We start from the raw sequence: 25,117 nt of genomic DNA, 5'->3' as shown, positions 1-25,117 counted from the left end.
ATCACCCAACAAGAAGTTCGGGTGTACCTTTGAACATAACAATATATTGGAAATACCTGCGTATGTACGCAGGCAGGATGTCGACCATTACAATTAAGCAATAACGACAATTTTATAGCTGTTGATGAGATAACTGATGCTGTAGGAATCTCAAGTGCTGTTCCACATCTAGCTCTAGCAATAAAAGTTATATGACTTTGTTCGCTCCTTGCGTACGGTTACATAATCTTAAAGATTTTCAAGGATTAGAAAAATGCCGTAGTATGAAACCATGACAAAGGAGATGCCATTTCTTATAATCCTTTTGCAAATTTACTTGTTAGATGTGAAACAGATGCATTCTACGGATAATTGTACCTAAAATAAATGAAACCTTAATGGTAAATTTTTTAGACTACTGTAGCATTTAGTGGCTCTCACTCGACTTTCACTGGTTCTTCCTCCGCCTCCAGCCCCAGCCCGAATTCATTTCCCCGGCCTCCAGCACCTCACCGGCATCCGGGGCGTCGCAGCCTCCTCCCACCTCCCGCCATCAGCATAAAAAAAAGAGAGAAAAAAGGGGAAAATCCCCTCTTCCCCTGACCGGGGTCGCCGCCGCCGGACACATCTCTAGTCTGCTTCCACTGGAGCACGCTACCTCGAATTCTTCTCTCGCAGTCGTCCCCCTCCTCCCGTGTACTAAAGCGGGTGTGCAGATCCATCCGGACTTGGATCGATTCCTTCTTTCCTTGCCAGTAAAGCCCAAGCATTCTTGGATGGACTCCGTCCCTGGCTCCGCCGGCGGCAAGAAATCGGATTAAGACAAGGTGGGGGATCAGGGTATTCGTTTGGGGAAAGGGGATGGGAGGCCTCTGCTCGAAGGTTTCAGCCGTAGACAAGTCGCCGAGCGACACCACGCTTGGCCGGAACCAGGTTGCCGATCATGAGCCAGGGGCGGTGTTGGAGGTGGAGAAGCCGCCGGTGTCCGGAGAGGCGGCTGCGGCGGCAAAACGGCTGGAAGAGCAGCATCAGTCTTTCTCGTTCATGGAGAGCGTCGTGCCTGGGCTTGCTTTTCGTGGCGGGCATAACGCCGGCGGCGACGCGGGGTCCAGGGCCTCGCCGCAGCTGACCAGGTCGCTGTCGCAGAGGGCTGGTTTGGGCAAGGCAAAAGCTGGCGCTGCCAAGGTTTGAGGAATTCTTGCGCTTCTTGTTTGATCTACGTTTAACTTGAATCAGGCAGCAATAACATCGCATGTTTTGTAAAGTAATAGTTGTTCCAAGTGATTCTTAGTATTTTGCTAGATTTCAGTGATATAGGTACAGTGTCCCTACGGTACATAGCAACCAAATAATTCTAATCATGATACTGTTATATATTGCGGACATAACTCACTATTTGTTCAGTATCTATATTCTTCTCTATCATTTCAATTTGGAATTTTTCTTGTAGTGATCATGCTATTCTGTATGTCTTATTAAGGTAATATGCTTATTGAGTGCTTATTGGCATCCTGGCAAAAGAAATTTAGTCATTAATGTTCTGTAAAACAACTTATAGTTAAATGGTTTACCATGCGCTAGCTCACTCGTCTATGCTATTATATTTTGGCAGCTACATGCACTCCAATTATCCTTTTCTATGACCCGATGGTTCTATACCTCAGTCTAGGTTGAATGCTGTGTTTATGGTGGAAATTGTTAGATAGGCTTCTCTGCCATTCATATTTGTTTTTTTACTGAAACAGGTTTCAGAAGTGAGCTCAATTTTAGGTAGAGCTAGCACTGTTGGGCTTGAGAAAGCAGTGGAGGTTCTAGACACACTTGGCAGTAGCATGACAAGTTTAAATTCTAGTAGTGGTTTTGTGTCAAGTAATGCAGCAAAGGGAAACAAAATATCTATGTTGGCTTTTGAGGTGGCAAATACTATAGTTAGAGGCTCCAATCTGATGCGTTCTCTGTCAGAGCCTAGCATAAAGCATCTCACAGAAGTAGTGTTTCATTCAGAAGGTGTTCAACACCTTATATCCAAAGATACTGATGAATTACTCAAGATGGCAGCTGCTGACAAAAGGTTTGTGCTCATCTGCACTTCATATCATGTATCCTAATATCTTCGTGCTTGTCATTCACTACCCTGCCAGATATATATGGAAAAAACTGCACTTCACATTTCCCTTATATGTTGAATTCAAGTCCTTATTCCTTAATATGTTAATTTCTACAGGGAAGAGTTAGAAGTATTCACAAAAGAGGTTGTCCGCTTTGGAAACCGTTGCAAGGATCCTCAGTGGCACCACTTGGACCGCTACTTTGAAAAGTACACTTTTTTCCCCCAGCACCTGCATTTGTGGATGTGTTTACTTTAGGCTACTAACTTGTAATTCAGTTTAAATTCCTTTAGGTTGGCATCAGAACGAACACCACAAAATCACCTGAAAGAAGATGCAGAATCAGTAATGCAGAAATTGGTCACCTGCGTCCAATGCACAGCTGTAAGGATGCTCAGATTTATTTAGCTTCAGTGACTTAATTGCTAGTCGACCTGAACTTGCTTGGGACTAAATGGATTTGTTGTTGTTGTGGTCGATGACTTATTTGCATTACATACAATGCCATTTTGGCTGCTTCTGTATTGTAGTCAAACTGATAAATAGTTTAAGACTCTGTCTTGGCTAGACAGTTGACAAAATATTGCATTCTCTTTGGCAGTTAGAGTTCTCAACACTTAGTTTTGGTGCCATCTGACCAAATTTCTTTGGTTCCTCGAAAGTTTGTTGCCAGGATAGCATTTACTGCCAATAGCAGTATCCATGCACTGTATGCTCTATTTTCTTGCAGTTTCAAAATGTTGGTCAATCTATAATGTGGAGTGAGACAGTCAGACAGCTAAGTTTTGATCATCAATAGACGAAGATTTATCTAGTTTTGCCAGATGAAGCTTTTATATTCACTATGAAACTTTCATAACATATAACTTTTGAGATTTGCAACAATGTATTATGACACAAAGTAGTAATCAAAATGATGCAAAATGCTGTCGTGGATACCTGTATTGCTCTGTATAGGCTAGGGATAGTATAATTGCATTATTTGAATAAGGAATCCCTAGCATCATTGATGAAGTTGTGCTTTTGTTTTTTGGCATTTGCCTGTCTTCTTATTACTGACTTCTCTGCTAATTCACTTTTGCTCTCAGGAATTATATCATGAATTTCATGCTTTGGATAGGTTTGAAGCTGATTACCGTCTTAAACAGAAAGAGCATGATGGCTTGAGTTCAAGAGGTCAGTTATGTTTATGACCTGTAATGCTGCATTAAATATAGCCTGGCTGCAGTAAAAAAAACTCATGTACGGTACCCCGAGTATGAGTAGGTAACAAATAAAACTCATGATACATCTCAAGGATTTCTTGGACAGGACCTATTTCATTTGATTAACCAGTCAATAAGAATGGATATTATTGACTGGATAATATGATCTCCAAACATAGTTTTAGCTTTTAATGAATTATAAAACAACTTGTGATTTATTTGCAGGAGACAGTCTGGATATACTGAAGCAGGAAGTGAAGGGTCAGAGTAAGCATGTTAAAAATTTGAAAAAGAGGTCACTTTGGTCCAAGAATTTGGAAGAGGTTGGTATGAGGTGCCTTTGTTAAAAATCTATCATATTATCAAGTGATGGCAAGGGAAGGCAGTTTTAGGATATTGATTACCACTAATCTTATTCCAAGCATCCTTCTCTATCATCTTATTCCAAGGTTTAAATAGTATTTTTTTTTCTTCCCAGGTGATGGAAAAGCTTGTAGACATTGTTCACTTCTTACATTTGGAGATACATAACACCTTCGGTCGTGCTGGTATAATCTTTATGAATCCTACTTATCGTTGTAGCACAGTTTGAACTGCTTTTGACTGCTAGTGTTTCTTGAGTGTGGTGGTTTGAAGAAACATATTTGCTTTGTCTGGGGTATATTTATTATGTTTACTTTGTCATAACAGATTTACCCTGGTAACCCCATATAAATTATGAAAACTGAGAATGCATTCTAATGTATTTGGTTAAGTCTATCATGCCTGCAAGTTCTTGGATCGACTGATTCAAAAATCAGAATGCATGTCTCTTTTACCTACTCCGTAGATACTTCTTATGTTTTTTAGATATTTTATTTGTTTATTGTTTATCTTGTTTTAATGAACCCCCCCCCCCCCCTCCCCCCCGGCGTCCTCTCTGGGTAAAACACGTCTTAGTTGCATGCATGGTAGGACAACCTTAATTATTCTTTCAGTTTGTCCTGGTATGTTACTGAAGTCAAAAATGATTCTTCTCAAAGGACTGCATGATTCTTGTTGTGTACCACCTTTTTAGTTGTGACAATGATCTAGAGTTTCTTGCATCTATCTGACTGTAGACAGCGAAGAGCCGCAAGAACCTGCCAAACATTATAATAGATTGGGACCAGCAGGCCTTGCGTTGCATTATGCGAATATCATCAATCAGATCGATAATCTTGTAAGTGCACATACTCTTCTAGAGTCTTACTGAACTACTTTCATGATTAGAAGATAATCTTCTCGACCTTCATACATCAACCATATTGTGGGCTATCAATGCAATAAGTCTTTAATCAAGTCCCATTTCATGCTTCAAGACTGTCGGAAAATGAGGACTATTTTTACAAGGACACTGTAGTTTATGTTATAAATTGGCATCACAGCCTGCCGTGAAAAGTCTTCTCATGGGACAGTTACTTCAACTTTAGTTTCTTTACGATATCTTAACAAGGATTGATCAATTGGTAGGTTTCTCGATCATGTGCAATGCCTACAAATGCAAGGGATACCTTATATCATGGTTTGCCACCTACTGTCAAATCTGCTCTCCGTTCTAAGCTACAATCTTTTGAACTCAAGGAGGAGGTATGCCAGGCTAGTCTCAAATTAACTAATTACTATTACTATGATCGAACAGTATGAATCACTATGCCATGCTATCCACCTGAACATTTCTGCTAAATGAATGCAGCTTACAGCTCCTCAGATCAAAGCTGAAATGGAGAAAACTCTGCGATGGCTTGTCCCTTTTGCTAGTAACACAACTAAGTAATTTAATCTTTCCTAATCACCTATTATCTGACTATTTACAACTGCAATGCTTACTTATATCATACTTAGAATGTGGTTACTTGTTCATACCAGGGCATACCATGGCTTCGGTTGGGTTGGAGAGTGGGCAAATACAGGGTTAGCATCTGTACATTCATCCTAAATAGATATCTGATAAACTGAAGTTTCTCAGTGATGTAAATAGAAATTGATGAAGGTATGATTTATCTCTGACAACCTCGTTTCTGATGCAGATCTGAGTTAAACTGCAAGATATCAGGGCAAATGGACACGACCCGAATCGAGACATTGTATCATGCTGAGAAGGAGAAGGCTGATGTGCTTATCCTGGAGCTTGTCGTGTGGCTTCATCATCTTATATGTAAATCAAGAAATGGCCATGGAGGTCTAAGGTCTCCCATCAAATCTCCCATGAGCTCACCAACAAAAAAGGGTGCCACAATCACACTGTTGGAAGGCAAAACGAACAATTCGTCACCAATTCTGACACAGGAGGATCAGGATATGCTAAGGGATGTTAAGTACAGGAAATTTGTCCCTGGAATAAGCAAAAGTCAAGAGTTTGACACAACGTCAAGTTACAGCAAACAGAGTAGGCTGAGCAAGAGCAATAGCCACTCTCCAGCCAGTGGCAACAGGAAAGACATTCTTCCAGTTAGGAGGTCTTCCATGTTTCCAGTTATTGACTTCGAGATTGACAGGACCAAAGCTTTGGATCTAATCGACAGGCTTGATGATCTAAAAATATAATGAGCATCGAAGCTAACTGAAACATAAACCTGAAATTTATGCAGTCGTCTGCTATCTTGAAAGCGCCAGCAGGGATGTAAAAAAATAGTATGTATCAGCAGGCCGCCCGTCAGAGACTCTGGTGAGGAACTAACAGTGTCAAATTGGAGCTGAGAAACTGGTGGTAGCAAAGATGGCATCGTGATAGGAAAACATGTTGTAAAAATTATCTGTCGTTTCTACCTGTACAAGAAATGGAAAGTCCAATTTTTTAAAAAGAGGGGGTAAAAGTATCTAGATGTTCTAAATTTTCATGGCCACTTGGCAGGAATGGTTCCAATGCCCATATGGAAACTTATAGGTTGTATGAACTGCAGTCTTACTTTTGGAAACAGAAATTTAAGCAAGTAATAAACTATAGATGGATACCTATTGTCGGAGCCCAAAACTTAAACTTCAGTACCCCAATTTAATGGATCATCCAGAAGTGCACACAAGCAACTAAAAATGCATCGTTGCAACCCGCTTTCGCTTCTTAAACTAACGTTGCATAGTGAGCTCAGTCAAGTGATTATACGAATCAGCACGGTTTCTTTGGACTGCGTAATAACAGCAGCAGCATTAATGATGCGTTGCGTCTTTAGATGGACATCTATTCTTCAATTCCTCGTACAAGTGCAGGAAAAACTGTCCTATAATGGTGCCACGAAGAGCATTACATTGTGTTGTACTATGAACAAGTACATCTCTAGCATCTAAAATTATCTAATGTCTCCATTGCTAGGTCGGAGGTCTCTCCAGCGCCACCCAACCAAATTTGCCTTTCCTGTAGTCTGACAATATGCGGAAAGCTGCTTGATTTGCATCTCCATTGAACAAGTGAACGGAGAGCTTTGTAACAAACCTGCAATTTGTTGAGCATGCCATCAGAACATCGACTTTAACTTCTAGGTCCATGTTGAAAAGAGCTAGAGAGGATCAATCAGAGCATACGTTTTACCGCAGTCGTTGTCTACATCAATCCTATATCGCCTTCGAAATGCTTCAGAACCTGTTCAATGTAAGCCCATCAGCGATGATTTGAAGACATGTGCAAAATAAAAACATATAAAAAGTAGATGGAGTATTACTATCAGCTCAAATATAATACGATAATTATTAGCTTATCAGAAAACAGACCTACTGCCGGGTGTCTTATCAACATTTGTACAAGAATCGCCGCCACATCAGGGAAATCATACGATCTTTCTCCAATATCATCACATATAGCAAGCTTAATTGCAGCTGTCTGGTCACTAATTCGCATAGGCAAAATTCCAGGTGAATCTAGCAACTCTAGGTCTGTTCCGAAACGAACCCACCTGTTCGGAGTTTCAAATGTTAGAAACCGAATGATGCAAATACAGGATTGTTTGTATGGGTACACAATGTAAAATTACACTTATGCAACTACATAGCTTACTTCAGCTCTCTTGTGACACCTGGTCTCGGTGCTGCTGGGCACATTCTTCGTTTTAGCAAGCGATTAATCAAGGAAGATTTACCAACATTTGGATATCCAACTATTCCAGCTCGAACCTTTCAAGGCACAATAGAAACAAGTTGCAAAGTAAACATGTCATGGTTGATCATTATATTTTGAATAATAAACATATTTTTTATTTTCAAAGAAGTTCCCAAAAAAATTATGAATGAATGTATAAAAAAGCGAGTTACTGTAATCAAAAGGAAATGGCCTAGAGGCTTCACAGTATTATGCTAATAGTTTGGAGTTTGAACATAACATGCAAATTCTATGACGCCTCAAACAAGTCCTATGACATACTAATCTTCACAAACAGAGTAATTAAATGAGCCAATGAAAACAATAAAACCAACAAGATATCAGTTGGATTACCGGACGAGGAAGTAGTCCCTTTTCCTTTCGCTTTGTGTTCACACCAGATGCTACCGATTTTGCCATCCTACCTAATTTCATTGTACCCTGAACACCAGCAAAGAAAATGATGTCAAATGAATGGCACATGCATAAGGTAATCAACCAGAAAGGCCTGATCAGTTAGCTGCCAAAACTGAACGAGGCTATCTTACCATGCCCAGCTGCCCATTGGCGAACACAACTTTGTTGCCATGATTAGCAAAGTAAGTAGCCCATGCATTCCTGTCCTCAGTTGAGATCATATCCTCGCGATTCAAGACTATGATCCTTCTCCGGTTGCCTAGCCAGGAGTCCATCTGATCATACACAGCATAACTTTAGTAACATCTCAAGTTGGTGTTTTGTACAGATAAATACGAGCAATCACCAAAAGCATTAACCTTAGGGTGGCTGGTGGACAAGGGAATCCTAGCATCACGGATTTCTATGACAACATCCATAAGCCTCAACTGTTCCTTCAATTCTTTCTCTGTTTTTGCAATATGACCAGGATACCACTGCAAAGTGCCAATTGAACGACAAAAAATGAACATTAGCTAATTTTACAACGCATATGATGCTGAGTAGATATGCCGGTTTAATTGATTCCACTAATGCACACCTATACCTGCACTGGACGCAGGGATCTGGTCCAGTAGCGCAAATCAGCATCCAAGGTTTCCCAGTATCTCTCTTCTTCAAACTCCTCGTCTGCATAGTGTGAGAGACCTAATCTCTCTTTCTCATATAAACCAAGCAATGTGTCGCCAGCAACCTAATAATGCACCATAGCATGAGAAAATGAAACAGTGTATCTGAACATCAGACTGGTACCAATGAATGTGCCTAATCCAACTTATAATTGCGGTAAACAGTACCATAAATGAGAAGCCATAATTATTTTCTAAATGGAGCTCTTATATAAACTAATGATGATCATGATGCTTTCACAGGCAGTTCACAAACCGTCCAAGACTGAAGCTGAAGTATTTGTTAGTCGACAGTTGGTTGGTAACTGAAAGATATCACCCAACTATTTTTGGCCAAAAACCTTGCCCGTTTAGGTTTTGCTTTCGGATTTATTCTCTATTAATTAAAAAAAGATTACTAGAAGGAACAGGCATGTTTTCAGCGATCTCTCTGGAACCCTGCACACAACTGCATAACTAAGACCAAGTAGTAAAGACACCGACTCTGGAACCAATACTTCGACAAAACACGCGTATGCAATCACGGAGTTTTTCTAGGGTTATTCGTTGTTGGATTCTCAACTTGGCAGCATACATCACAAGGGTTATATCTTTTCTCTGTAGAATACGCGGGAGCGCATGGAACAGAAAGACAATTGCAACCGTTCCATTGCAACCAGCACGCCCACAATAGAGCTGCAGAATGCAACCGAATATCTCCAAATGCGAGGAGGCCGGCAACTAATAAACATCAAACACAAGAATCGAATCAAAGCAACAGAACAAGAGGAGGAGGAAAAGCAAGAACAAATGGGAGTGGATAAATCAGGCAATACAGAGCCGGGGATAGTACACGAACCATGGCGGATTCGCCGGCCGCCCTGAGAAGCACTCGGCGAGGAAACGTGCCGAAAGGTAAAGGCGCCGTCTTGATCCTCGCCAGCCCCCGCGCCGGCGCCGGCGCCGGCGCCGGCGGGAAGGAGGTGGTGGGTGCGGCCGAGGCTGCCATTGCGAGGGAGAGAGAAGGGAGTGAGGGGATAGCCGAAACGGGTGGGCTTTAGTTAACGGCGCCGATGGATGTTACGGCTGGCTGTCAACGAGCCAAGCTCGAACGAGCCGAGGAGCTTAGGCTTCAGCTCGACATAAACTCGAGTCGAGCTCCACCGAGCCTGATTCGTCACGTTTTGATATCTTGCATCAGTGCATCACATCACATGACTCTTGAACCTGAAAGCCACGACAGTTTCATTTGTCAGGTGCAACGTAACGCTGCAACAACCAACAGAAAAGCTCAGCAATGTGACCAAAATAAGCTCGACTGTTTGGATACTTAGATAAGCTCGACTGTTTGGATACTTAGACGCTAAACTTTAGCAGTGTCACATCAGATGTTCGAATGCTAATTAGGAAGACTAAACATGAACTAATTATAAAACTAATTGCAGAACCCTATGCTAATTCGCGAGATGAATCTATTAAGCCTAATTAATCCGTCATTAACAAATGGTTACTGTAGCACCACATTGTCAAATCATGGACTAATTAGGCTTAATAGATTCGTCTCGCGAATTAGACTCTATCTGTGCAATTAGTTTTGTAATTAGATTATATTTAATACTCCTAATTAGCATCCAAACATCTGATGTGACATGTGCTAAATTTATTGGGGTGTATCAAACACCCCCAAAGTTTGCCTCAGAATATATGCGCAGATTCTGTTAGCTCTAGTTCATACATTTACATTAGACTGTACAACATAAATACATCTGCCAAAAACTGTCAAGACTAGCTAGAGCCTTTCAGACGGTTGAGGCCACACACAACATATCTGGCTGCACCGCCTTGATGAACTGGCAGCAAAACCTTGCTCATACCAGCAGGCTCGAAGACAGATTGCTTATATCTTACTACAAGGCATCGGCCCAGCTGCCCAGTGTTCAAACTGGAACATTAACAAATCCTACCATTTCTACAAAACTTAGCAATTACTCAGATCGGTCAACCGACCGAAGGAAGGCTGTCTTGAGACGACAATGAGCATAGGAAGCATCATGAGTTTCTCAATGATGAACCATGCAAGGTGGGAAAGCCACAGAACACTGAGCATAAGTAGGATCCTTTCATGGTATTTGAGCATCCTGGAAGGTTTCTAGACAAAGTAGTCTTGTCGCACCACAGTAATGAAGTCGCCAGAGAGTAAATCATCCTCTTTCTGTTTCCCTCCTGTTTCGCTGTTGCCTTGGATATGCCAATATATTGGGGGAAGAGGAGTGTACAAATCTGTAGTTTGTAAAAGAAAAACAGTAAGTTACCATGGTGTCACTTCTGATAAGAGATTTAGATTTTGTTTCCTAATCTAAATAGAGAAGTGGATGGATAACTGTCAATACCCATCCAAGAAAAAACATTGATATTTTTTAATTTTCTAAAGAATCAGAATACAGAAAATCACCAAGTTCCCGTGTCCTTGGTAAACTATATTGAACTTGGTGATTTTCTGTATTCTGATGCTTTAGAAAATTAAAAAATATCAATGTTTTTTCTTGGATGGGTATTGACAGTTATCCATCCACTTCTCTATGTGATAAGTTATTTGATTCCTAGAAGTGTAACTGGTTGAACTGAAAACCTTTCTGGTAAATTTGTTTCAAATCTTAGAATAATTTGCGGTCATTAAGAGTTGGTGCTTATGCTACTGTTGTACTGGGTACCAATGCGGCACTCTCTGCAATTAAGTTGTTTGATTTTCTATAACAGTGAAGTTGGTTGAACTGAAAAGTTATCAGGTGGCGTACCTGGAGATTATTCTGTTATCAGTTGTTGTCAGGACATCAAATCGTTGTTTTCATATTTATGGATCAAGGAATGGTCCACCATGTTAAAGTGTTTATTGCACCTACTGCATGGGATGTGCTGACATATGTGCCCTTTTCAAATGCTTTAAGGTTTGTTTCTATATTGTTTACCAAGGACACAGGAACTTGGTGATTTTCTGTATTCTGATTCTTTAGAAAATTAAAAAATATCAATGTTTTTTCTTGGATGGGTATTGACAGTTAACTCACTCTTAATGACCGCAAATTATTCTAAGATTTGAAACAAATTTACCAGAAAGGTTTTCAGTTCAACCAGTTACACTTCTAGGAATCAAATAACTTCAGTAGGAATTGCCAGACTGAGTCTCCATACAACTATATTGCAAATCAGTAACGCTTAAAAAACACAATTTGCCATAGATCTAACGCTACAAGGCTACTAACGTGGAAATTGGTAATTTAAGATATCAGTGAGCAAAGCACTTATGCTCAGTTCCATGGAAATCCCATAAGCATGTTCGCATAATGTTGTTATCAATCCATGAGTGCATATGATGTATCACATAGCAAACATTGATCTTCTTCAGCAGAGAATGGCTAAATCATGACTCACCAAATACTAAGAAGCGGTTACCTGAAGAAAGGGTTGGATCATTTTCTCTTGTAGAATGCAGCACAACAGTACCAGTAAGCACAGTAAGAAATCCACAAATCTCAGAGGCAATACTGCTTATACTCTGCCCGGACCAGTCCTAGATGTAATCACACAACAGAATTTCAGCAAAAAGATCAAAACTTGGAATTTATGGTAGTTCTTCAAAATTTGCATACCTTGAACATTATGGCACTTGCTAAAATTGTGAGGGAAGTGAACATCGCATAATAGATGGGAGAAACAACTGCAGTATTGAAAGTATCCAATGCCTGGAAGTTCAACATAATGTGAAGATGCAAATCAACATCGTAAATATAATTACCTAAATTTTAAAGTTAATCCTAGCTGTACCTTGTTCAGGTAAACTAACTGAATAATTATGCATGTAGCTGAAACAGTCGCGAACAACCAAGTTTGGAAATAGCCAGCCTGGTTTATACCCTCAATTGTAAGCTTGATAGCAATGCCTACCGCCTTGATGCTCATTACCTAGCAAAAAAAAGGCAATGAAACACTCCATGAAAACCAAAACAAAGTTGATATCAAAGGTGTATGCCAATGAACATCATTTACCGTCAAAGATCCTATCACTGAGCAAATGCCGACATAAACCACTATATTGGTCTGGCCATAGCGGGGTGCACAGTGCAGCATCAATATCAGTGAGATCACCAATGCAGAGGCCGCATAACAAAGAAAGGCTGCAGAAAGGAAGGGGAGACATTACACAATGCACATGAAAACTCAACTGGTCAGTTTTGGTGACTGATGATTATAGGGTTGATATATAGGGCAACATATTATCCCATAATGCATCGGTCGAACTTTTTTCATTTGACTATGAGTTTCTTTACAAAAAGCTTGGCCGTATGTATTTCGTTACAAAATTTAGATAGAATCATATGAAATTATGCAAAACAGGTATAACTTGACAAACATTTTTTATTAGGATTTACAAACATACAGATATAATGTTTTGGCTAAAGTGTACTTTTTTTAACAAGTCGATGTATAAAACAATATACTCCGTAAGATCAGAGGGAATACCAGGTTGTGTTGCCAAGTGCCAGATCTGCGCCACAGAGCTTGGCGTCTCTTCTTCGGGTGCATGGAGGATGATTACGGTTGACCCGACTATACAGAGCACACAACCCAACACACCCATCCGCTGCAGCTTCTCATTCAGGATGAAATGGGCTAGAACAGCACTGCTCCGCAGAGATCACCACGCAGAGATCACCACACATGCGCATGTCCAATCAAAACTAAATCAATCCACGAAATTAACCATCTCTGCTCTCCAGACAGAACACAACAAGGTCATTTAGCAACCATCACAATCCTACCTGACAATTATGCTGAGCGCACCAAGTGGGGTGACCAGAACAGCTGGCGCAAACATGTAGGCCACGAAATTAGCAATCTCACCAATCAGCACTGCGAAGTTCCAAGCATATCAATTATTTCTGTTATATGCTGTGAAGAACGAGCTAACCAACGGAATCAGGAACGTACTGGTAACCATCCCAACCCACCACAATGGCTCCAGGAGGTATCCATAGCCCCCAACACCTGCAATTTCCATCACCAAAACCAATTTCGCATGATTGCAACGAATTGGCCATGAAAGCAGCGACTTTTCAACATCGTTCGTCACGTGGACTAAAATGAACGCCTAAAAATCGAAACGAAGAAGGGATTCGAGCGCTGCCCATGATTGTAACAGAAATAACGAAAACGAGAGAAAAAAGGAGGCGCCTTTTGGTTGCCGGTGACAGAGAGGGGACGTGGGTACCTGCGCGGGTGCCGGCAGCGCCGGCGCGGCGGAGGCCCTTCTTCTTGACGATGAAGCTGACGCCTATGAAGGCGGAGGAGGCGACGGCGAGGAGCGCGCCCGTGAGGTTGGCGGCGAAGAGGTCGCCGCCAGCGTTCGGAGGGGCGGGAGTCATCGACGGCGCGCGGTGGTGGCGGCGCGAGGCTGGCGCATTTGGGGCGGGCCCAGGTGATGATTTGGAAATGGAGGTAGAGATCGGATTTTTTGGATTTTCGTGTTCGAATTTTGTGCTTGTTCACCTGGAGGATGTGTGAGTGGTGTGTGCGGGGTTGGAGGGAGGGGAGAGAGGCTGAGACGAGAGGGGAGGGGACAAGTGTAACTGGAGCCTGGAGATGGAGATTCGAAGTCGAAGCGTGATTAAAAGATGGAAAGGTTTTCCATGGACCATGGTATGATTCGCTTACATCTGTGCTGGGCGTACATATGATGTGCACACGTTTGTGATTGGCAATGCACAGTTTTGTGTGATGTGAAAAAGACTTGGATAAACATCTGTCTCGTCATCTTTGTCCAATTTATTTCTACCGACAAAAACTTGTTTTTTTCAAACAATGGCAAACGAACTTATGATTGTAAGTCGACGCATCACGATTGATAGTGAGGTGAAAGTCTTGGTGTCATTTCGTTTTAAAAAGAGAGTCTTGATGACACCTTTTATGGATATAGGTTAAAAGGAGACGTCCAAATAGTGACCATGGAAAAGTTAGCATTTTCCGATAAGTTTGGGAAAGGTTATGCACGAAAAAAAAAAGAATCAAGGAAGTAACTAACTTTGATAGGAATAAAGACTGAATCTGACTTATAGAGAGAACATTTTAGCGTTTAAGGTGCATTAGATCCAAGTTGAAATCCCTATGCTTTGTGTATTTGAAAGCGTTCATCTTCAACAACAATTGGGACGATTTTTCGAGTTGGGATTAGAATGGATACTTTAGTTAAATAATCAATTAAAATTAAATGCCAGTTCCAGCCAAAAATAGATTGGATACTAAAATATGTGAAGTTAACCTGTTTTAGTTTTGTGTATTTGAAAGCGTTCATCTTCAACAACAATTGGGACGACTTTTCGAGTTGGGATTGAAATGGATACTTTAGTTAAATAATTAATTAAAATTAAATGCCAGTTCCAACCAAAAATAGATTCGACACTAAATACGTGAAGTTAACCCATTTTAGCTTTGTGCAAGGATAAATTCAGGAAGATAGGGAGCAGCCATATAGCGTTGCAGCGATCAATTCGTGCCCGATACTTGTACAAACAGCCCGATACTTGTACAAACAAAAAGCTAAAGTAAAGGAAGGAAGAAACTATACAGCTAGTTTTACTCGCCGAACGTCGTGTTCTTGATGTGGGGCAAGCAAAGACTGAAGGTGCTATAGATTATACTGCGAGTCCGTTTCTATTTGTGTTTCTACCCAACCTGATATATCTTTTTTTTAAAAAAAATAACTTGATAGATCTTCATCGTTGAAACGGGTACACACCCCGGGGTGCCCCATAGCAGAAAAAACTGGCACAGGTAGCAAGCCAAAAATGAAGGCGGGTTGTTAGATGGGATCAACGGTGGAGCTGGCACGATTAGCGTGTACCCGCGACAGCGCACGGCCCCACACCCATACGGCCCTCATGTCGCGACTCGCGCGATCCAGATCTCATCACGCGCTGGCTGACCGGCCCGCGGGCGCGGGACGTGGTGGTCCCGCGCTCGCTGCACGTACCTCCCCGCCGCGCTCTCTGCCACCGAGGGAGTGACCCAGCCGGCCAACCCGCCGGGGGCCCCCTGTTCAGCGTCCGAGACGGCACGGGGCTTCACGTGCCCTGTCCCTGGTCGCCGCCGCTGCGGCGCGCGGCCTCGGGCTCAGCCGGTGCCGGCGGCCGCAGCTGCGTGGAGGCGCCGGCGGGCGGGCGCGGAGCGAAGAAAGGTGCCTGCTGCTTTTGGTGTTTTTGCACCCCGGATCTTGGTGCGCTGCGCGTGTTTTTTTGTGGGCGTCGTCTGCTGTTCGATATGCTGACGCGGCGACGCACTGACCGGATTCCTTTGGTTTGGCTCGGCTGCTCCTTTGGGGGCCAGGCAAGGGATGAAAACAGAACTGAACGGGCGGAAAACCCCTCTCCCATTTTCCCCTCTCCCATTTTCGTTATCACATTTTATCATCGAAAACGGGATCAGGTTCGAAATAGTTGGGAATAGGAGTGGGAACGGGATGAACGGGATCTTTCATGAAATATGTGGTATGACCTCTTGGGCTATAAGAGAAATTGAACTAGAGCTAAGTACATACTAATGCATATTAAATCTATCCTGGATTTATTAAATACGGGATAAATACGGTCCATCCTGGTTAAAAAGGGGATCCTACAAAAACGTGCGGGATAGACCCTCTCCTGCTTCCTGTCCCATTTCCAGATTTATTCATAAATACGAAAATAGGCAGGTTAGACGTGAAAAACGGAATGGAACGATACAGGATTTATCCCGTCCGTCCGTTTTCAACCTAACGCACTTGTCTTCGTGGCTTGGCTGCTCCTTTGGGGGAGACTAACCCAAAGTGTATTAAGCTAATAAGCTTGTGTCGCGGTCTTGTAGACGTTCCCAAAGTGGTGGATTAGTTGGTACATAGTAGTAGCTGACTTTCGTGGCCAAGTTTTCCACGTATACTCTCGGCACGACAGCGATTAGCTGGACCGGTTGCTTGCTGATTAATCAGAACACCTGCACCGTTAACATTTATTGTACGCGCAATATGAGGTAGTTTTACATGTCTAAATCGTATATCAAAAATAATTGAAAATGTTTCTCACCTATTCTCTCGCCAGAGAGGATAGGACACATCCTTCCAATCGACGAACAGGTGCATGAGGGGGACGGGCGCCCTTGGTCCGCGGCGCGGCAGGAGGGGGAGGGACGGCGGTAGTGGCTGCCGAGGCTGAGGTAGCGTCCGCTGCGATGGTCGCCCCCCAGTCCTCGGGCAACTCCGTCGTGCAAGCGAGAATTGGCTTGCTTGCTGAAAATAAAATGAAATCATGCGGCCGCTAATTCCCGCAGCTGGACACACGCGCCGCCCGCTCGGCTCGCATCGCGCCGCTCCGCCGGCCTGCTCCTTGCTTCTCTGCCAGCCTTGCTTCTCTGCCAGCCAAAGATGTCGCCCACGCCTACCGCTCAGTTGGTAGTATGCACCGCCCCGCTCCTGCTAACTTCTACTAGGCCGGTCGACCGCTCGACCGGCCCTGCTCTGTTAAGCCTGGTACTGCTGCGAGTGAGGACGCCGCGTGGCCGCAATGCCGACGCGTGCGAGCTTCATCATAGCTCTCCGTGCGACAGCTGCCGCGCGTCGCTCGGCCCGCCATTCGATCTGTGCAGGAACCGCGCTTGCAACGGTGCCACCACCGCTGCTCGCTGCTCGCGGCCATGCCGCTACGCTCGCTGGATTTAAGAAGCCGAGAGAGAAAGATGCCCCATGAGGCCATGAGAAGATCAGAAGAAGAGAAGGGGGAAGAGAAGCTGCCTCCTTTCCCTCTCAACGTCATGCTCAAGCTCACCGGCGGCGCCCGGGAGTGTTGACTGGTGACCCGGGCCACCATCTCCTAGTAGGAAGGAAGCGCATGCTTTGCTAGCTCCGCTGAGGGAAAAATAAGTAACGGTGAAAAGAGGAAGAAACGAGTAGGATAAGAGAAATGAGGAGAGGAGGTGGCCTGTGCGTGCAGCTCTTGGTTGAGAGCAACTCCAAGAGTACTCCAAAAAATTCTTCCCCAAAACTATATATTGGGGGTTCTTCCAAAAAAAATTCCCAAAAAACATATCAATCCACAGCAGATCGCTAATAAATAGCCCCCAATATTTTAAAACAGGCTACGTCATCGTATTGGGCCCATCGGAAGGGACGCGCAAGCGTGCAGGAATCAGAATTGGAGGAGGAATAATAACACTAAAATATACGCGGTGGTAGGCTGTTTTTTAGCATTGCTAAAAAATTAGGGAAGGTTTGGATGGATTGTTGGAGTTCGTTTTTTCTCTTTTTTCCTAAAAGAAAGTATTGGAGGTAAGATTAGCAACCTCTTGAAGTTGCTCTGAGATAAGCTCCAACACTTGGGTCCCGCAACATCAGTTGGAAAGAAATGGGCAAGCGCTTTAAGCTCGCTCAGAACATAATTTTTTGTAAAAAAAACTCAGCAGTCGGAAAGAAATGGGCAAATGCTTGTCTGTTTTATCTAATCTTACTTTACAAGAGGGCATGAAGATACACATTTAGCTTCGGTTTTGATTATCACAAGCTATTACTGATAAATTCACCTGCAGTTTATGGTTCTAAATCCAAATTTACCAAAATATCAATAAATACATATTGCTGTAAATAAATATATCAGTGCTACTCTGTTTTGTCAAAGTAAAATGTAAATTATGCTTTTAATTTTTTAAACGCGGTGCGTGTCGCACCTCGTGCCCCTATGCTAGTAATATAATAAAGATATGTAATGGTTGGGGTAGAGCATCCGATGCCCCAACTAAAAATCAGACGCCCAACCCCATTGATCATGATGTGGTGGGAATATTTTGCACGTACTTTTATTACGATAGGCATGCAATAATGTTGCAGTGGGAGAGACACTTCAATCATAAGGATGGATGTTATGGTGAAATTTTTTCACGTTTATTTCATTGCGATAGGTATGCGATGTTGTTGCAATAATTATTTCAATATTTTTCAATGAGTCGTACGTTACCGTGGCTGTATTTCAGGATGGTTGAAATATATGATGGCGTTGTGCCAACTATATTAGGATGTTGCAAAAAATTATTCTAAATATTTTGACAGATGATTTGCACGTTGCACCTTTTTAATCAAATTAATTAATTCTATTTATTTTAATGATATTTTTTAAAAAATTATATTTTTTTATAATGTTGCAACTGTGGTTTAAACATGTTACGATTATAATTTCTAAATGCTTGAAAAAGTATGCATCGATGAGGGATAAGGGTACCACGGGTCCCCACCAACTAGGATACTAACCGACCTGACAAGTGGGGCCCCACCCAACCATGACGTGCGGGGCAAGGCATGAAGATGCGTGGTGCACAAGCTTGGAGGCCGGACGATCGGATTCTGCTCGGATATCTCGGGATACTTGTTGTAAACCGATTCAGATTGATTTCCTTTTAACAACCGACTAGGATTACATCCTATCCGATTGTAATCCTAGGTTGTCAGCCTATATAAATGTAATCCTAGGTCGTCAGCCTATATAAAGCGGCCAGGGGCGCCTCCCGAGGGCACGTGAATTTTTCGCACCTGCGATCAGCAATACAATCTATTAGAACACAGGACGTAGGGTATTACTCTCCGGAGGCTCGAACCTGTCTAAACCTTGCGCCCCTTGTGTTACCATTCAACTTCTTGGTCTTAGGATCTCCCCCGCCTACAAATCTACCACTTAGGTAACCCCTAATGGACTGCCGATCACTAAATCTGACAGTTGGCGCGCCAGGTAGTGGTGATCGTGAGATCCTCCCCAGCGAGCTCGATGGCATCTCGCCCCGACGTCATCTTTTCCGAGAGCATGAAGGACTTCCTTGTCAATCCGATCTAGCTCCGCTTCAGAAGTATGCTGGTGGACTCGGACTCCACCGCCTCCATCGCCGACTCAGCGTCCACCGCCAGCTCGGCCTCTGTCGAATCTGCATTGGCACACAAGGTCTCCACCCAAGGATCATCGCTCCGATCATCCAGCAGGTCGGCGACCTTTCTCTCACAAAGAGGGTCCCACACATCCTCGCGGCAACCCACCCGCCCACACCCTCTGATCTAATCACGGGGCTAGATCGCATCAGCAGCACCATTGTTGAATGCATTAACCTATCCGAGTTAGCTCTACACTCTGGGAGGTCGGGCCAGGGCCCTTCTCGTGCCCCTTTTGGCCTCAAGAACTTGGATGTCGTGTTTTTCCAAAAAAACTCGCGTAGTCGTTCCAGATCCAATATGATGACCCACCCGAACCTACCCAGTTTTCGGACTACGTTGAGTTCCAGGTCCCTCGCTTTGCCTTAACTCCAAACTCCTATGGCGAGGGCGAGGATGGAAGCTTCACCTCGCCAGATCAGGAAGTCTTCATCTCCAACGACGAACCTCCACAAGATGGGGAAACTTACTCCCACAAGGAAGGCCGTAACAATAGGAACCATGATCGTGCGGTCCGACGCCAGCAGGAACGAGCCGAGCAAGCTCGTCAACTGCCCGCCGCTTCCGCAGCGACCGACGCACCACCCATCCTGCTAGCGCAACCTAACGGCGGTGACAATGTTGACCAAGGTGATGCAGGAGGTCAGCGCAGGTGCCCTAACCCCATGCGGGCACACAACCCCCAGAACGACTTTGAGCAAAATGATCACGATGTCTTCGCCACACCCCAGGCCAACCTGGGGGTTGTTTTCACCGACCTAGAGAACCTCTTGGACTCGAAGCAACTGCAGTGAATTCGGGCGAGCATCCGTGTCGCCAATACTCAAATCAAGGAGAGGGCCCAAGTGTAACGACCTCGGTTAAAATCCTTCACATTAATCTTAATCCGAGTCCCTGATCCCCTGTCTCAGCTTTACCGAGTTTAAGTACTCCACTTCCGACCCCTCAGGTCCGACCCCTCTCCACCGCTCCCCAGTTCCGACCCTACCGACCCCAAACCCATGCCGCCGGATCTTCTAAGTCCTCCCACAACGCCTCCCTTCAATCTGAGCAGTGGACCACCGAGACTGACCGGTGGACCCACGAGATCTTTCTCCCCGATCTCCCGCGACAGACGCACTCGAGTAGCATGCCCGCTTCAGAGTTCCCTTGCCGCGTGGCTCAACTTCTCTGACGCCCGCCGCTCCGCCTCGTCGCCGGCCACGACCGGATGGATTCTCGCGCCCTCTTCCCCAATCGCAGCGGAAGCTCCTCTGCTACCCTTTCTGCAGCACCTCGCCGCCCGCGCCCATCATCACCTCGCTAGACCCCCGGCTGCAGAGCCCGATGCCGCCCGTCTTTTACGTCGCCCCTCCACAGTCGCGCCGCCCCGATCTGCGCTACGCGACGATTCCTCCTCCGCCAACCCAGACCACGGCCGCGATAACTCCTTTCCCGCCCTATCAGAGCTCCGCCCCCGACAATCTGTTGCTCCGCGCTCGCCCGCGCGACCGCAGCCGCCTGTCTTCTCACCTGTGCGCCTTCGTTTCTAGCGCCGTTCCCCCAGTCACTTCCATCAAATCCACCGCACGACGACGCCCGCCTTCGCCAAATCTCAACCACCGGCAAAACCGCGCCTGCGCCTCCCCACCTCTGGTGCCCAATGACCGCCGGTGTCATCCCCAAAGTCCTGCTCCACCGCCCTCGTTGCTCAATCGCCGCCCCGGCAGCGCACTCTATCATTTCCTCCCCGGCCTTCGCGCCGCTTTCCCCTTCTCTCTTCCGCGCAGCTATAAAAGGGGAATGCCAGAGCTCCGCCAGAGTTTTCCCCCGCCATCGCTGCCCTCCCACCTTGCTCTCTGTTCGCGCTCAAGCGCTACAGCCTAAGTCCCGGAGGAACCCTCCTCTCCGCTCAACACCACCTTCCCCAATCCACCCAGCCACTTGCTCCTCCGCGCAGTGCAAACGCTTGCTTGTGGTTCACAAGAAGCCCCGCCGCCGCTGGAACCCACCGGACCTCGCCGCTGTCCCAAGCCTCAGTCTTTCCGCCCGAGTCTGCTCTTTCCCGACCCCAAGCTTCATCCGCAAGACGAAGGTAAGCTGCCGACCCTTTGTCCGTCTCGTCCGACCCCTCCTATCCGCCCGACCCCTGTTCCGTCTCGCCCGACCCTGTCTGTTCCGCCGACCTTTCTCCGCCTCGCCCGAGGGCTTGACTGTATCTTTTTCCTTGAACCGAGGGTATATGTGTAAAACTCGGGGACTTCTCTACGTTAAGTCTGAGGACCCCAGCACATCTATTCCTATAGTCTAAGGGTCAGCTCATAAGTTTCCTCCATCCGACCCTCATGTCTGGATCTCCACCAACTCAAGCAAACCTCCCCACCTTTCCCGTAACTTGCCGCAAGTTTCTGGGCTCAAGCCTGCAAGTGTTGCTGCTGAAATAACCGTCTAACTGCTAACCCATGCTTTGCATTCGTGTAGAGCTGCGTCTCGCTGACGGCTTCTACGAACTGTGCCCGACGCCAGAGGACGAAGCTGCAGCAGAGCTCCCACCTCCAGAAGCCGAAGCCGTCCAAGCAGAAGAGCAGCTTCCCTCCTCCTTGTTCAAAGGCAAGCCCCGGATGCATGAATCCCCCTATGTTTTACCAAACTTGCGCATGCCTTCTTTATCATGCTTGTGCATTTACGTATAGGAGTTGTTTGGAACCATAGATGCATGACTTAGATCCCTTGAACTGATCACTAGCTGTTGGACCGAGTAGATGCTTTGCTTAAATAGGAAACGGTAAAAGCTGAGTGATTCCTGTCACTCGCGAGTTGTAGGAGTTGGTTGTTCCTCTTCTGTTACCACTATAAGGACGATGGACGGGGCAGGATTTTGGGTAACTCTTTGGTGGTCGGCCGATCGCCCCGTCTATCTATGAAACTTGTTAAGGCCCGACAGTGGTGGTGTTCGTGATCAAGTGTTTGAAAGTACTAATCTCATACCTAGTATGGGATGGGAAAGCCTAGTACCTGATTGAACTAGCGCGTGGCTTATACCCCTACTGTCCCTGGAACGAGGTTCCCATGGTGCATCATGTGGGTGCAAGTGCGGTCACAGTACGGTAGAGACCGGGACTGTGGAGCATTGCATGCCAAGGAAAGTTTGGACCTGACACGCGCCTGGGAATTGATGGGGACGGCCGACACGGGAAGCGACCCTGGTGGTGCGCGGATGTCGTGAGATTAGGTTCGCCATGCATGGTTAAGAAACCCGAATCGATTCGTCTGTCTCTCACAGTTTGAGACTGCTTGATCGCTATGTCACCCTGAGTAACAAAGGAATCTGATGATAACATGGTCTTGCTGAAGATATATATACCTTTTGAATGGTTCTATGTTTTCTTAGAGTAAGTTGCTAACTTAGATCGGATAATGAACTTAGAACCTGAGCTAAAAACTTGAAAGTAGGGATACACCTAGCGCTTTTGGCAAACAAACCCCTCGGCCAAAAAGCCTTGCATGTCTAGAAGTGGTGGAGTAGCGTACTCCCTGTCGGTTAAGTCCTGTTGAGCTTAGTAGCTCAACCTTGTTGTGGCTCTTCTTTTTCAGGTGAAGTTGCTGCCCCTGAGCCCTCCTCTGTTGGCACTTGGCCGCCCCAACTCCCTCCGGGTTGGACGGTTGAGTGGAATCCCTCCTCGGACGGCGAGGAGAGGGATCACTGACGTCCCGGGTGGAGTAACAAAGGAATCTGATGATAACATGGTCTTGCTGAAGATATATATACCTTTTGAATGGTTCTATGTTTTCTTAGAGTAAGTTGCTAACTTAGATCGGATAATGAACTTAGAACCTGAGCTAAAAACTTGAAAGTAGGGATACACCTAGCGCTTTTGGCAAACAAACCCCTCGGCCAAAAAGCCTTGCATGTCTAGAAGTGGTGGAGTAGCGTACTCCCTGTCGGTTAAGTCCTGTTGAGCTTAGTAGCTCAACCTTGTTGTGGCTCTTCTTTTTCAGGTGAAGTTGCTGCCCCTGAGCCCTCCTCTGTTGGCACTTGGCCGCCCCAACTCCCTCCGGGTTGGACGGTTGAGTGGAATCCCTCCTCGGACGGCGAGGAGAGGGATCACTGACGTCCCGGGTGGCCTCACCAGGGATGTCCGACCCCGACGAAGTAGCTTCCGCTTGTTGTTTTACCTTCTGTTGTTTTCTTTTGAACCTTGTAAACTCTGATGTTGTTTTATGGCCAAACTAAATGGTTGATTTGTTTAACTCAGTGGACTGGTTGTATTCTCTAGAACCACTCACCTTCGTGTGAGTTTGCTATTCGGTCCTGTTCAAGTGGTTAAATCGGATGAAATCCGACGGCACTTCGTGTTTACTTGGTTAAGGCATGAGTGTCGCATATCAGGCGACTTAATCATGTTTAATCAAGCAAATCCGAAGTGGATCCGCCACACCAGGCCCCAGCACGCTCAAGAAGCCGGTCGTCACACTCCATAACTACATCTACCCGGCACTCCCGAAGCCGATCTACTCAGAGTAGATCCGATCGCAGCCGAGCTGATCACGACCATCGCAGGGGAGGTCGGCTAGAACCCATTCTAGAGGAGGAGATGGAGCAGTTCCAAAGCAACGACCACCACCCTGACGACAAGGATCGCCGATCAGATAACCACCACCGCGACAACTGTCGCCGCGACAGAAGAGGAGACGGCGAACGCCACAGCCGACCCAATTGACAATGTGACCACAACCTCCACCACAATCCCCACGACTGTCGTGACCTCCATGGCAAACTCAACAACCGTCACCAAGAGCGGGTGTTGACGCAAAAAGTCGGACAGTGGTCCCGACTCTTGCGTCGAGCACAGAACCCGGGAGAATCTGCTTAACTCCTATTCGGGTTGTCGCCCTGGTGCGTTTCACACGACGTGCTAGTCAATCTGACCTGTTGATTGACAAGGAAGGAAATATATCAAATTCCAGAGATTCGATCGGCTGAAGTTCCGATCTACTCCAAAGGATGTATCAGCGGGTTGGCCGATTTCAATATAAGGATAATCGGCTATGAAACAGCCGATAATCACGTAGCAAATGTAAAAGAAACTACTAGAGTAACCTAAATAATGCTACAGAGACAACACCTGATACAGATCTAATCGACTGTATGATAATAAATAATGTAATGATATAGCCGACAGCTCGTGCCTCAAGGTGGATAACTGATAATAAAAACTAAAATAATAGGCAAGACCTATAATTCTAGCAAATATCGATAACTAGTGAATAAATCTAAAAGAAACAACAGCGATGCGCCTGAAGTTAAAGCTTAAATATTATTCAAAACGTGGAACTTACAAATTGGCCGGAGATCACGTTGATGCAGTCCTGCCAACTCGCACGAACTCGTGAAATAAAAAGGTATGGCGAAGTCACCGACTTGGAAATAAAGTTGCGTAGAAAAGTAGATTTGTATTGTTGTTTGTTGATTGTTTTACAAGCCTCACGAGGCACCTATTTATACCCTGTTACAAGTCGTTTTCTAACCGACTACGACTCAATATTCTATCTCTTATTCAAAGTAACAAATATTTACATACGGATACAACTCGCATCGGAGTCGAACATCATTCAATCCTCTATGGGCCAATCCTGTCTTCATCTTGTTACCGCTTTGACCCATTCAGGCCCATATCGGCCAAGTTGTTCTGGCTTCCAATCAACTAGTC

At 45.1% G+C, this 25,117-nt stretch overlaps 3 protein-coding genes across 5 annotated transcripts; 1 reads left to right on the top strand and 2 right to left on the bottom strand.

The window, feature by feature from the left end:
• Window positions 1–437: 437 nt before the first annotated feature.
• LOC117847596 (protein PSK SIMULATOR 1) lies at window positions 438–6,268 on the top strand. Of its 2 annotated transcripts, none has more exons than XM_034728821.2 (12): window positions 438–1,164; window positions 1,725–2,050; window positions 2,204–2,296; window positions 2,381–2,471; window positions 3,176–3,263; window positions 3,518–3,615; window positions 3,771–3,840; window positions 4,393–4,493; window positions 4,784–4,900; window positions 5,007–5,083; window positions 5,180–5,224; window positions 5,341–6,268. In XM_034728821.2, the coding sequence occupies exons 1-12, from the start codon at window positions 841–843 to the stop codon at window positions 5,855–5,857; spliced, it is 1,947 nt and encodes a 648-aa protein (XP_034584712.1). In that variant the 5' UTR covers window positions 438–840; the 3' UTR covers window positions 5,858–6,268. The 2 variants fall into 2 exon arrangements, with proteins under 2 accessions (XP_034584712.1, XP_034584711.1); XM_034728820.2 differs by having other exon boundaries at window positions 439–1,164; window positions 2,366–2,471.
• Window positions 6,269–6,407: 139 nt separating this feature from the next.
• Window positions 6,408–9,499, bottom strand: LOC117847597 (DAR GTPase 3, chloroplastic). Its single transcript, XM_034728822.2, has 9 exons — window positions 9,303–9,499; window positions 8,383–8,529; window positions 8,156–8,272; window positions 7,928–8,071; window positions 7,734–7,820; window positions 7,299–7,414; window positions 7,016–7,197; window positions 6,830–6,887; window positions 6,408–6,740 (listed from the first exon to the last, which is right to left on the bottom strand). The coding sequence occupies exons 1-9, from the start codon at window positions 9,450–9,452 to the stop codon at window positions 6,617–6,619; spliced, it is 1,125 nt and encodes a 374-aa protein (XP_034584713.1). The 5' UTR covers window positions 9,453–9,499; the 3' UTR covers window positions 6,408–6,616.
• Window positions 9,500–10,146: 647 nt separating this feature from the next.
• LOC117847598 (probable magnesium transporter NIPA6) lies at window positions 10,147–14,087 on the bottom strand. Of its 2 annotated transcripts, none has more exons than XM_034728823.2 (9): window positions 13,710–14,087; window positions 13,430–13,486; window positions 13,261–13,351; window positions 12,962–13,122; window positions 12,488–12,615; window positions 12,266–12,403; window positions 12,091–12,183; window positions 11,873–12,011; window positions 10,147–10,723 (listed from the first exon to the last, which is right to left on the bottom strand). In XM_034728823.2, exons 1-9 carry the CDS (start codon window positions 13,861–13,863, stop codon window positions 10,593–10,595), a joined length of 1,092 nt encoding a protein of 363 aa, XP_034584714.1. In that variant the 5' UTR covers window positions 13,864–14,087; the 3' UTR covers window positions 10,147–10,592. The 2 variants fall into 2 exon arrangements, with proteins under 2 accessions (XP_034584714.1, XP_034584715.1); XM_034728824.2 differs by having other exon boundaries at window positions 11,894–12,011; window positions 13,710–14,085.
• Window positions 14,088–25,117: the final 11,030 nt, after the last annotated feature.

Source organism: Setaria viridis, chromosome 3 (genome assembly GCF_005286985.2).
Source record: "Setaria viridis chromosome 3, Setaria_viridis_v4.0, whole genome shotgun sequence".
Classification (NCBI taxonomy): domain Eukaryota; kingdom Viridiplantae; phylum Streptophyta; class Magnoliopsida; order Poales; family Poaceae; genus Setaria; species Setaria viridis.
The sequence above is the reverse complement of the archived record's forward strand: the minus strand, read 5'-3'. Positions and strand labels throughout refer to the sequence as shown.